Below are 13,721 nucleotides of genomic sequence, written 5' to 3' on the forward strand. Positions count from 1 at the left end.
GTCACTTACTTGTGGGAGGCTCTTTTCTTCATCATGCTGGCAGATACACCTGCATGCCCTGCAAGAATTATGTCAACAGTTATTAAGCCACCAAGCTTAGATGCATGTAGGGTTGAAATATACATAAATGGCTTAATTTCACTTTTCAGGGCTGAATTTCATATTGTCCCTATGGCACAAATCCTGTTTAGGAACACATTTCTGATATACTGGGATCTCTAAAGTAAATGATCCCTGCCACAGGGCACACCAGATAGTTACATTCCAGAAAACTACAAATGTGTCCTTGACAACTGTGTTATGGTCACCAGTACTTCAAACCCATTACTCTCCACCTACCTAATAACTGTCAGATATGTGTCAAGCTAAAAGGAGACACCTGTCCTGATTCCATTCTCTTTTTATTTGCTTTAAATTAACACCCTGGAAAGTCCAGCTTTTAGGCTAAACCTTTTTACTGGCTGGCCCTCATCTATAAGCAACATAAAACCCAGTATTCCAGACCTGATGGCAGAATATTATCTTCCAAAGCATTCTTTGAAAAGTGGATCAGAAACACCAGTTCGTGGGGAAATGCTCAGTGAAGTCCAATATGGTGCCCATGAGTAGAATGGCACCCACCCAATATACTTTTTGGTGCATGTTTCTTCTCCAAAACAGAAAGCCAACCCCAGCTTTCCTTCACTTCAATAAAGCAGGATGTGCCTAAGAAAAGCCAGGAAGTATTATCTTAGCATTTGCAGAGTATCCATTGGAGAACAGTTGTTTCCAGAACAGGACAATACTTTACTTGGAACTTCTCAATATTTTTCAAATTGGCTTCACTCTCATGAAAGTCCACTACTATTCTTAACAACTCCAGAGGTGCCCAGAGACTTAACAAGATTAGAGAGTCCTGAAAATCCATTTTAATATCAAAAGATAGTATTGTATAATTTTAACTTAAAACTTAACTTTGTTTTCATGCTGATTTTGCGAACTTCTATCAATGTAGCAGCAGAAGAGTTAAATAATGTTATCTTTTGATTTCTTCCCTTTATTTTCCCTAATTTGTTGGCACTTGTATCTCTGTTCACAGTAACAAAAAAGCCTGTTACATACTTTGACTAAAACTTCTTCAGTGCGCCTACATGTTTGAATAATGTGATTGAGAAGCAGTGAGTTTTGGTTCAAGATCCTTGCCATCAGAGTTCTAAGATCAAGAGACCTGCGCCCACAGTATGTCCACCAGCATTTCTCTATCTTAGGCAAGAACAATATTCAGAGATGGGTGACAGTGAAGTATAATAGCTAGATATGTAAGATTTAGGCTTGGTACACGCATGCCAAGGAATGCGACAGTAGAGGACTAAGATGGTAGAACAAATGGCACCACTACAACCTGCAGATGGAAGACCAATTTTAGAATCTTTGTCAAGGTTAAAATTCTCTGCAAAAATAGAAAACTAGAACAGCAAGCAAGGAACACTCAAAGCTAGAATCCCCCACTGGCCGTCCAAAGAGAAGAACCCCATTCTGCCCTCTCAGAGATCTCCCATGTCATTCTCCTGCATTTGTGAACCAGGCCATATCTTGTTTGAAGTAGGATGTATAGAATTAGTTAGATGTTCATGTTCCTAAGAGGTTCATTAATTGACCTTTTCATGTTCCAATAATTACTATCTGACAATTATTTAAAAAGAAAATATATGTTTTCCAGAGTACACTGGTAGAAAAGCTTCACACAGGGCGAACCCAGGTTCTCCAAGTAGGAAACTGTATTGACTTGAAATTCCAAGATTAGAACTGAAGACTAATAACTGAATTAATACACAAGATAGTGAGACATTAACTTACAGAGGCAAGGAAAGCCAATTACGTAGAGATGATTTCCAATGTTGCAATACAATTAGTTTGGCAGCAAAAACGACATGCTGGATCCACTATGCATTGAAAGGGCCCATATAATGGGGGGTACACCCTAACAAATGGAGAGCACTAGGTTAATGCAATGTTCAATCTCACACCAGAGTGTGGTTATACGGAAGGAATTTTAAATAAGTTAAAAAAAATTAACTGGAGATGCAATCAGTCTCAACTACTTGTCATTTATCAAAGATTCAAGACTAGAAAAACAACCTGAAGCAGGTGTCCTGCAAATTCACTGAAGTTCCTAATACAGTGAAATGAATTTTATGGACTTAAAAGCCATTTCCCATCACTTGGGATGATATGAATTTTTTAGTTCTATGTCTGCTGTAGTTCATCCAGATTTGTTTGCATTTACATATATTCAGAAATGTGAACATACATGTTTCTATATGAAGAAATGTCTAGAATGCCTCTCTCTGCCAGCACATAGATATGCAGCCATCAACATTCTCCAAGATGCCACTGCCTACCTGCATCAGCTCTGGATCGCTGACCTGGCGCCTTTCCAAATGGGGTCTTCATTCATCTGGATTTATGTGAGCAGCAAAGCTGCTAAACTAGGGTGAAAATCCAGTTCTAGGGAGATTATGGAGATCCTCAACCTTGGAAAATCTAAACTGTGATTATGTTTTTCCAAACTTGGAATACTCCTTCAGTTACAGTATTCTGCAAGACAAAGAAAAATAGCCAAATGTGAATGACAGCTAATAACCAGGAAAACAAGTTTGTAACTGAAGCCAATGGAAAGAGGAAGAACAACCTCCCACTTACCTCTTGTACCTCCACCATTCCTATCCCAACACTACTGAAGAAGGTCATTGGTAGCACATATCACTTCTTCATTTCATTCCAGCTCAGTGAAGCAGGGACAACCACCAACTTTCAAGCACAGAAAGTTTGGTTGTTCTGCTACTGGAAGGTATGGCCTCCCAGTATTTGCAATTTTCACTATTCAAATATGCTAGGAACAGATCCCCTGTGAATAGTAAGGATCTTTTGTATTTAAAACAATGGCCTAACTTAAAACATAAAATATGATAAATCCATTTTTATATAAAAAAGAGCTTTTACATGAGAACAAAGTTTTTCTTACTCTCACTGGTAAATACAGGAAACAAGGAGCCTCATTAATAAATGTATTTATTTAAAGTATTTAATAGCTGCCTTTCTCTCTTGTAGAACTCAAGGCAGCTTATGATATTGTGAAGGAACGGCCCACTGGATACTCACCGCTGAAGGGGCCTTCTCCTGGTAGGCTAGGAGGACATCTTGTGTGGGTTGTTTCCAACCCCTTTTTTAGGGAGGCAGAACTGCTTTTTGTCACTTCCTGTCCTTTCTGTTAGACTCCATTTTACCTCAGTAACATACTGTCCAAGCAGACCCTAACTATGACAACATAAGACAAGAAGAAAACATGAACCTCAACTTAACATGTTACCTAACAATTACTTAAGAGAAAACATTTGGAACCCCCACGATGACTGAGGGAGGGCCAAGATGTCCTCCTAATCTACCAGGAGAAGGACTCTTCATGGTAAGTATCCAATGGGCTGTTTTCCTAAAGGCGGAGGACATCTTGTGTGAGATCTCCCCGACCAGTGTCCCAAAATGACCGGTGGGTCATTGTTGTGGTTCCAGAACATGCTCCAAGATCTTGCTGCTGAAGGCCTTTTGAGCTTCTGCCCAGGACTGCAACTTATAATGCTTGAAGAATGAGGAAGCAGAAGGCCAAATGGCTGCTTTGCAGATGTCTTCTACCGAGACTTGTCTCCTGAGGGCTGCGTTGGTAGCAGCACTCCTTGTGGAATGGGCAGTAATCCCTTCAGGAATCGGCAACCATGATGCTTTGTAGGCTTCTATAATGCATGCCTTGAGGTCAGTACTGATGGCTGCTTTGGACAACTGATGACCCAGATTAGGGGACGAAACGTTTATAAACAGGCTTTCTGTCTTCCTAATAGACTTCGTACTGATAATGAAGGCTTTAAGGGCCTTACGGATATCTAGGTTATGCCAGAGTCTTTTTCTGCTGCACTAAGGCTGAGGGCAAAAGTTTGGTACCACTATGTCCTGTCTCATGTGAAAATTAGAGCTGGCCTTGGGTTTGAAAGTCAGGTCAGTTCTCAGCACCACTCTATCCGTGTGGAATATACAGAGGTCTGGAGACACTGAGATACCCATCTGCATAAGCATTTTATTGTCATTGTGCACGCACAACAAAATTTACAGCAGCATTCCTTGATGCACACAATTTCAGACTCATACCCCATCCTCACTTTCCCCTTCCTCCACCCATCCCTACACAGCCCCAAACACATCAACACGAAGCCGCAGAGTTTAGCATAGCCACAGCTCTAGAGTAGAAGCTGTCTCTAAACCTCTTTGTCCTAGTTTTGATAGACCTGTATCGTCTGCCGGATGGTAACAGTTCAAAAAGAGAGTGTGCTGGATGAGATCGGTCTCTCAGAATATTTTGGGCTTTTTTAAGGCTTCGGGAATTATAGAGTTCTTCCAACGAGGGGAGAGGGCAGCCAATAATCCTCTGTGCAGTAGTGATCACCCTTTGGAGTGCCTTCCTATCTGCCACTGTGCAAATGAAGAACCATACACAAATGCAGTAGGTTAAGACACTCTCTATAGAACAGCGATAAAAGGACACCAGGAGTTTTCCATTCAGTTGTTGTTTCCTTAAAAGCCTCAGATAGTACAGTCTTTGCTGGGCCTTCTTAACCACCGCCTGACGGTACCATGGTAAGCCCAGGTCCAAGTCCTCTTTAATCAATGACGCCAGAAATTTAAAACTAGCCACCCGGCTTCTACTTGATCTCCATTTATAGTCATAGGGCTGAATTTCTGAGCTATTCCTTCCATAGTCCACTATAAGCTCCTTTGTCTTGTTAGTATTAAGAACCAGGTTATTTTCCCTGCACAATGAGAGCGAGCTCGGTCCACCCCTCACTCCGATAGGCAGACTCATCCTCCTCGGAGATAGAGCCCCACCCCACCACCGTTGTGTCATCGGCAAATTTGATAATGGTGTTACTATGATAGACAGGAGTACAATCATATGTATAAAGGGTGAACAATAAAGGACTCAACCCTGTGGCGTTCCCATATTTAGAGTAAGAACTGAGGAGACCCGATTTCCCAGTCTAACCCTCTGGGAACGTCCAGACAAGTCCCTAATCCACAAACAGATTGAATGTGAGAGTCCAAGATCCACAAGTTTTGTCACCAGTCTTTGTGGTAAGACTGTATTAAATGAGGAACTAAAGTCCGCAAAGAGCATTCGCACATAATTCCCCTGTTGTTCCAGATGCGTCAAAGCAGTGTGGAGACTAATGGCAATGGCGTCCTCCGTAGATCTATTAGTCCGATATGCGAACTGATGTTTATCAAATGTATCTGGAAGGCAAGAACTAATATGCCTATGGACCAGTGTTTCAAAACACTTCATGATGATGGGGGTGAGTGCCACTGGTCTATAATCCTGAAGATTGTCAGCAGGAAATCTCTTTGGTACCTTCAAACAAGATGGAATGGTGGACTGGGATAAAGATCAATTAAAGATCCCAGTACAAACACCAGCCAGTTGGTTAGTGCATTCCTTTAACACCCGACCGGGAATACCATCCGGTCCAGCAGCCTTCCTTGGATTCACAGCCCTCAAAACTTGCCTCACCTCATGTTCCTCCACAGTGATGTGTGAGCTACAATCACCTAGTGGCTGTATGTCATCTCCTTCTGATAGACCTGTTTCAAAGCGGGCAAAAAAGTGATTTAGCTCCTCTGCCTGAGAAGCATCCCCATCTACAGGAATGTCATTGTTTGGTTTATGGTTGGTAATTTGTTGAATCCCCTGCCACACCTGCCTCATGTTGTTGTTATGAAAATAATCCCCAATTTTCCTCTTATAATTCATCTTGGCTTGTCGAATGCCTCTCTTGAGACTGGCTCTCGCCGCACTATACTTTGCCTCATCACCAGATCTGAAAGCAATATTCCTGTCACGCAAAAGTCGCTGAACCTCCCTCGTCATCCAGGGTTTATGGTTGGAGCAAATCCGGATGCGCTTATCCACAGTAAGAGTGTCTGTGCAGTAGGTGATATAACTCAGAACAGCAGTGGTATACTCCTCCAGATCTGGGTGGTAGAAAACATCCCAATTTGTTGTATCAAAACAATCTTAAAGTAGTTTAGAGGCATCATCAGGCCAGAATTTCACAGTCTTTATTACAGGCAACACCCGCCTCCCAAGCAGAATGTATGCTGGTGCCAGAAACAGTGACAAATGGCCTGACTGACCCAAGTGTGGTAATTGTATCACCTTGTAGGCATCCTTAATGTTGGTATACATTTTATCCAATGTATTGGCTCCTCTAGTAGGGCACCTAACATGCTGGTAGAGTTTAGGGAGCACTGTTTTTAAATTAGTATGATTAAAGTCTCCTCCTATAATGAGCACAGCATCAGGATGCTTTTTCTGCTGGTTTTCAACAATGTTGTACAGAGAGCTCAAAGCTATGGTAGCATTAGTATCAGGTGGAATGTATACCGCAATGATGATAACCACACTAAACTCCCGTGGCAGATATGTGGGTTTACATCTAACAGTCATACTTTCCAAATCCTTTGAGCAGTGACCCCCCGTGATGCTTGCATTAGTGCACCAGCTCTTGTTCACATAGGGACTTAATCCCCCTCCTTTCTGGCCGAAGTGATTGCAATCAGAAAGAGAAGTTTCATCAGCAACCACCAGAGACAGATGGACTGAACCAATTCGAATGAGGAGGCTGTGAGGGCCACTAGAACCGAATTTAGTCTCCACAAAATCTCTAGTCTCCATGGAAATCTGTGGTTTGGTGGAGGCTGGCTCTAGTGCACTCCCTTGAGAAATCGCACAATGTCCGGCTGAAGGGAAGCTGGAATTTCCTGAATCAGAGGCCATACAGTTGTAAGGGCTGCAATCTAGCATCTAAGGGTACAGCTGCATAGTCCAGCCTCAAATCCATCCTGCATAAATTCTAAGATTGACTCGATGGTAGGATCCTCTGGGTTGGATTGTTTACGTCAACACCATCTGATGAACGCCTTCCAAGAGTAATTGCAAATTCTTAAGGTGGCTTGTCTGTGTGATGCTAGGAGAGTGTCGGTTACCCTGAAGAACCCTTCTTCTTTAGTCTGTCCCGCTCAAGAGCCACGCGGTCAGTTTGAACCAGCCTGGGTGATACAGGGCCCCATGAAATAGTACAGGGTGGTACAGGACCCCCTGAAATAGTAAGCTGTCTATATTTGGAAGGAAAAATGGTGGGTCACCGCCAACTCCCGTATAGCTGAAAACCATGGTCTCCTTGGCCAGTAGGGTGCTGCCAAGATGACCCTCGCCCATTCCACTGAGATCTTCCATAGCAGCTTTGGGATCACTGGTGTTGGTGAGAATGCATAGATTAGATGTGCGGGCCATGGAGCAGTGAGGGCGTCCATTGTGAGAGCTTTGGTGTGGTGGTATCTTGTCATGAACTATGGGAATTGGGTGTTGTCTGCTGAGGTGAAGAGACCCACGCTTGGTTGTCCAAATTTATCTATGATGGTCTGGAAGACATCTTGATTTAGGGTCCATTCTGCCTCTGTGACCCTTTGTCTGCTTAGTCAATCAGTCCTCACATTCAGAGTCCCTTAGATGTATTCTGCTTGGATGGAAAGGAGGTTGACTTCCGACCAGGCTAAGATTTGAGCTGCTTCTCGATGGAGCAGGGATGATCTGAAACCTCCTTGATTGTTTACATAGTTTTTGCTGCCACGTTCTCTGTGTTGACGAGGATGTGCTGTTGTGTAATCATCTCCTGAAAGTGTTCCAGGGCTAGCCGGACAGCTCTGATCTCCAGGACATTGATGGAAAGGCGCGAATGTTTCGGAGTCCATGTACCTGCATGAATTGTTTGTCCAGGGTGGCTCCCCAACATAGCTCTTTGGATAAACTGGTTCCAAACCATGTATGATTTTAAAGGACAAAACCAAAACCTTGAATTGATAACTAGTGCAACAGCAATAGTACTGGCAACATGTACTAGCAGTAGCTGGCACTGACCAGAAGTCTAGCTGCAGCATTCTGCTCCAGCTTCAGATTCTAAACACTCTTCAACAGTAGCTCCAAGTAGAGAACATTACAACAGTTCAGCCTAGATGCAACCAAGTCACAGTTCACTGTGACCGGAGCTGACTGAAGCTGCAAGAGCTGGGCAAATGCACTCCAAGCCACAGTAGTCACCTGGTTTTCTAAGGTAATAGCTAGGTCAAGAAACAAATCAGTTTTCCATACTTATTAGTTTTTAAAATATTACCTCATATCAAAATAACCTCTGTCAATCCTAACTGTCCCTCTTTAATCATACTGATCTTCTCTTTTATAGATTTCAAACATCCTACATAATTAACAATATGCATATATTCTCAGATAATCCATTAATGATAAACACACCTTAACATGTCTGCTAGTTTTGACATATCTGCATATGCTGCATATCTATAAAAATCTGTTAGCCACCAAAGAACTCAAGTCTTTGAACTGTATCTTTGCTTCTGTCCTTGACTAGGCCATTCTCAATATTTTCCCAGACATTCCCTGCACTTGGACCTAACATACAACTAAACATGTCCTGAATTTCTTAATATTAACCATACTCTGTCCCACCAAAAGATAAAAATGTGGTTCTGCTTTGTTCAGAGGAAGTGAAAATAGTGCGTTTCTGCTGTAGAAAAAAAAAGTCTCCATATTAAAATAGCCACTACGGATAAAACCACTGGTATCTCTGGAATCTCTTGGGCTTTCACAGTGGTTTTAACTGCATTCTGCTTGGAGTCACCTAGGGATTCTTCTCCAACCATTGGTTTCTCAAAACTCAAAACCTGGTCCCCTAAGATGGCTACCACCTTCTTTCAATACAAAGAAGGCCCAAGATGTGGCTGTGGATTAATTCCATATTGAGGTAGAACAGGTATAAACTATTTCTGTTCTACCTCAAGTCTATACTCTGTGGCTTCTTCATTCAACAAGCATTTAATGAAACCCCATGCTTGCCTCTATAATTCTGTCAATCAGGACCTGTGACAGTCTTAACTAGATCAGTTACTGCACTCAAGGTAAATGCTACCCCTTCAAAATACAAACTTATTCAGTGAGTTCTCCACAAGCTTTCAGACAATGGTGACTGGATAGAAAAAGGATTTGTTTCTATTAATCAGTATATTAAGAAAGCTCAGAGGTCTGGTCCACCATTCTCTGGTTAATGTAGCCCATCCACCAATGCAGTTGCCAGTACCTGATATAGCATCTAGCACTAAGTATATTTTATTCCACATTATTTTGCAAAAAAAACAAGACAACAGGAAATCTGGCCAATAATTAAGACTTCTGAATATGTTGCTTAACACTAGAATAACTAGAAAAAATGAAAAATAATTGTCACATGGAAGTAGTTCATACCTAAAGTAGCTTAAAGATTGTTCAAAAGGACGATCTGAAGTCTTCACACATCACACATTATTGAAGCTCTGCCTTTAGAAGCAACAACTTTAGCACCCTCTTGTGGCAAACTGCAGCTATCCCAGCTGAACCTTAACAAAAGTTTCTCAACTGCTTTCCCTTGCCAGAGCTTCCTTGAACATTGCTTCTCCTGGCAACTTAACTTATAAATCATCCACTTTGTCTCTCTCCTATCCCAATATGCGTTTTTGAGGATCAACCCTCTCCTTAGACTACATTAACAGTACAAGCAGGAGCCAGTCACCACAGTGGAACACCTAAATCTTGTAGCTCCTTGAGGAAGTGGAAGTCCTGGCCACATGCCTGAACTTTCACCACGGCTGTCTCACACTGCATGCGGATAAAGTGCTTTTCAACCCACTGTATACAATATATAAGCACTTGCAGCAACAGCACACAAAGGAGGATCTCTTTTTTTTTAAAAAAATAATAAATTATATTTATACCCTGCTCCTCCCAACCGGAGCTGGACTCAGGGTGGCTTATGTAAGAATTAAAAACATTAAGATTCAATAAAATATAAATTATTCTCAAGAAAGTCTAAATTATATAAGATAGCGGACTAATAGGAGTCCTACGACCCCAAGCCTAATAATCTATTTCATCCCCCATCTCAGCTTAATCAATTCTATGTTCCGGGGGGAGTGAAAAGGCAATGCACGAATGTGCAGGATGGAAATTGGGAAGCCTTCATATGATCGAGCCTATATAAAGTGGTGCCTACTGGAAATATAGAAGTTCTAGAATTTTTTATGTCATGGAAAAGTAAAACAAACAAGCAAACAAAAAACCTACACAGAAGGACATTTTGGGGGAAACTGATACAGTATGTACTTCCATTTAAAAACTACACATTTTTCTGTTTTAACATAAAAACAAAAATGTAGAACTAAACACTGCAAATATATCCAATTCTGTGTATAAGAGAGATGCAAACTGCTGCATTCTAAGCTACCTCAACACTTGTTATCTGAGAAGGAGGAAAAATAAAAGTTGAAATCCGGACAACATTTTGTAAGGAAAAAAGTATTACTTGAACATAAAAAGGTCCATATAATCACAAGGCAGTTAGAAGCATCATTGGATATCTAGTTATACTTTACAGAGTAAGACTGAACATTATAATTGAAGTTTTCAGTAATTTGCAAGCATATTATAGCATATTTGTCTAAAATACGCATCTTTGAAATATGCTGTATATGTCTATGTTATTTGTGTATCAGTAAGTCACTTCCAAATTACAGAAACCCTGTGAATCAACGTCTTCCAAAATGTCCTATTATTTAGCAGCCTTGATCTGGTCTTGTGAAGTCAGAGTTGTGGCTTCTTTGACTGACTCACCCAATCTCATCTTGTGTTTTTCTCTTTCCCTGCTGACTTCAACTTATGGGTTATGAAAGGGGACGTGAAGGAAGAAAGTCAGGTGACAACAAACAGTTCCTGAGAGATACTACCAGGAAGAAGTGACAGCAAGGGAGAAAAAGAATACTTGAGGGCCCTGGATGGCCAAGGATTAAGTGCCACAGCTCAAGGGCATCAATAATTAAATACGATACAAAGGCATGGGCAGATGTGAAAGCTGTTTGTTCTGGACCTGGAGCAGTCATGAAGTCCATGTACAGATGTGAGGTGATTCACATGGCCAGAAGCTGGTGCTGGTTTGTCCTATAAAGCCCTACATGGCTTGGGACAGGAGTTTCTGAAGGACCATCTTTTCCCATATGCTTCTACCTAGGAATTAAGACTCCAGGGAGAGGCTTTTTATAACTCACTCTGGGGTTGAGGGCTGGGCGGCCTGATGGACAATCAACAGCTTACAGTGTGTGGAAAATAATTGAACTTTAAACAGACCACCTCCCTTTTTTACTGTTAATCAGTTACACAGATAAAGAGAGACTTAGGCTCACTATGCACGGAATGCTTACCTTGGGTCTCTTAGCTGCACAGTGGGTAGAGTGGAAGCATTCACTGTGTTTAAATGTGTTTAAATGTGAGGAAGCATTCACTGCCTGCCCCATGCTGAAGTCTCAATGGGCCTCTGCTTTTCCTGCTTCTCTTAACTTCACCCATCAACTCCCTCTTCTTAAAGGCACAGATCTCACCACACCTGGTAGTTGCTTTTGTGATGTAAGTGCATTTGAAAGAAGATTGCTATAGAAAGATTTACACCGGCATAAATAAACAGACTTTCTTTTCTTACTACCATGTTGAGTCTAAACTGTGAAAACTGGCTGCTATGGAAACCCCTGGAATGTAAACAGATTTAAGTTGCAGCTTTCAGAATAAATTAAGACATGTGCTGGAGAAAGAGGTGCCATTGGTTTAAAGAATCTATCCTCTTTTAAATTTTTATCTGGAGCTAATTTCATTATGATTACAAGAAAAAAATCTATGGACATAATTCCGGAAAAAATTAATTTTACCTGAGATCATGGAAAAAAAAATACTTTGAGCAATTAATAGATAAATTGAAGACATTTGAAAAGAACTTGGAGGAGAAATTTATTTGAATGGATAAAAGGTTTTTTAAAATGAAAGAAGATATTAAGAAACTGGAAAATTCTATAAGTTCAGCACTTAGAGAAATAAAACAGACTAATGAAAAATTGAACTCTTGAGGGGAAAACAGAATTTTTTAAAAAGATCAGGAAAGAGAAGACAATCTTGCTCTGTTAGAACTGAGAAAGTATTTGAGATTCAGGGCTGTGCCTGAGTCTGCAAATGAAAATATTAGACAAAGGTTTATAACTATCTTGGCATACTTCCCAAGGGTTTAAGAGAAAGATATAAAGACAGAAGTTGGTAAAGTCTACAGATTAAATTCCAGATATGCTACAATGAGGAAAATCCCAAAGAGATATACTGGTTCAGTTTGTAAGGAAGATGATGAAAGATCTTATCCTACAAAAGCATTTTAGTATAAGACTGAAAATTGATAGCGTGGACATAATTGTTTTGAAAGAAATATGTATTAGAACACAGCACAAGAGAAAAGAATGACCACTGCTACTTGCCCATGAAAAGACCTTTTTGACTGAGTCAAGGAGGACATCCTTGGGTAATTCTCACCACTTTACCAGGGAGGAAGAAACAAAATCATAATCTTCCTGTTTCCTGCACAATTCCCACACCTTCTCAATTCTGGGACTCCAAGTAGCAGTCAACAAACATTTTGAACGTTATGCTTAAGCTAAAGCTTACTAAACAGTGAGAAGCATGGAAGAAAACAAGAGAAATTTAGAGGAAAGCTACCAGTTAAAAAGAATAAACTATATACCGTGCCTCTGAGAACTATGACATGGGAGGACAAGATGCCTTCGACTCAGCTGAAAAGGACCTTTCATGGGTAAGCACCAATGGTCATTTTGTAACAAAGCTTAGTAAGAGGACATCTTTGGGACCTCCCATAGCAATATCTCTAGTAATTGGGTGGGTCATTGTCATCTGACTCTGGAAAGTGCTGGAGAATTTGCCTTCCAAAGGTGATGTCTGCCGAACTGAAGACATTCATCTTGTAGTGACGTATAAATGTTGATACTGATGACCATTGCTTTACATATCCCACTTATGGAAGCATTCTTGGCCATGGCTGTGTTAGCGGCTGAACTGTGAACTGAGTGAGCAGTAATCCTTGTAAGAGATACTAGATTCTGGACTCTATATGCTTCTACAATGCAATTTATAAGGCATCTACTGATGGTCGTAGTAAATATCTTCTGTCCCAGGTTTGGAGGAGACACCGCAACAAACAGTGGTTCTGACTTTCTGAAACTGTTTGTCCTTAAGATATAGGCCCTTAAGGTCTTCACATCCAGTGTGTGCTACTTGATCTCTTTTGGATGTTTTGGTCAAAGACAAAAGGTTGGTAAACAGATCCATGCTGACTATGGAACTGGGAATTAACTTTAGATATGAAGGTCAGTGCAGTCCTCAAGATCACCTTATCTTTGTGGAATATATAGACAATGGAATTGACTAAAAGCACTGAGCTCTGAAACCCTTTGAACAGAGGCCACCAGTATTAAAAATGTAGCCTTTATGTATCGAAACTCAAGATATCCATGACAGATTTGAAGGGAGGGGCTGTGACAGCAGTCAGGACTGTATGCAAACTCCAAGTAGGAAATCCGTGGATTTGCGGAGAATCTTGAGCCTTCACGACCCTCAGAAAATCAACAATACGAGAGTGTTTTGTCAGCCTTCATCCTTCTAAATTGGGAACGATTGCTATTTGTCTCCTCAGAAATGTAGACCATAGCCCTGTGTG

At 41.0% G+C, this 13,721-nt stretch overlaps 1 protein-coding gene across 5 annotated transcripts in view; it reads right to left on the minus strand.

Moving 5' to 3' along the window:
- Window positions 1–13,721, minus strand: part of SPIN1 (spindlin 1) — a 49,045-nt gene that overhangs the window by 6,708 nt on the left and 28,616 nt on the right. For 2 of the 5 annotated variants that reach the window (XM_048504201.1, XM_048504200.1), the window contains exons 2-3: window positions 2,382–2,577; window positions 10–58 (exon numbers count right to left, since the gene is read on the minus strand). In XM_048504201.1, the coding sequence (XP_048360158.1) occupies window positions 10–58; window positions 2,382–2,433 (101 nt within the window). In that variant the 5' untranslated portion in view covers window positions 2,434–2,577. Of the gene's footprint in view, window positions 1–9; window positions 59–504; window positions 706–1,836; window positions 1,961–2,381; window positions 2,578–13,721 lie in introns of all 5 variants that reach the window. The other 3 variants (XM_048504203.1, XM_048504202.1, XM_048504205.1) reach the window with 3 other exon arrangements.

This window comes from Sphaerodactylus townsendi, linkage group LG07 (assembly GCF_021028975.2).
Source record: "Sphaerodactylus townsendi isolate TG3544 linkage group LG07, MPM_Stown_v2.3, whole genome shotgun sequence".
Classification (NCBI taxonomy): Eukaryota; Metazoa; Chordata; class Lepidosauria; order Squamata; family Sphaerodactylidae; genus Sphaerodactylus; species Sphaerodactylus townsendi.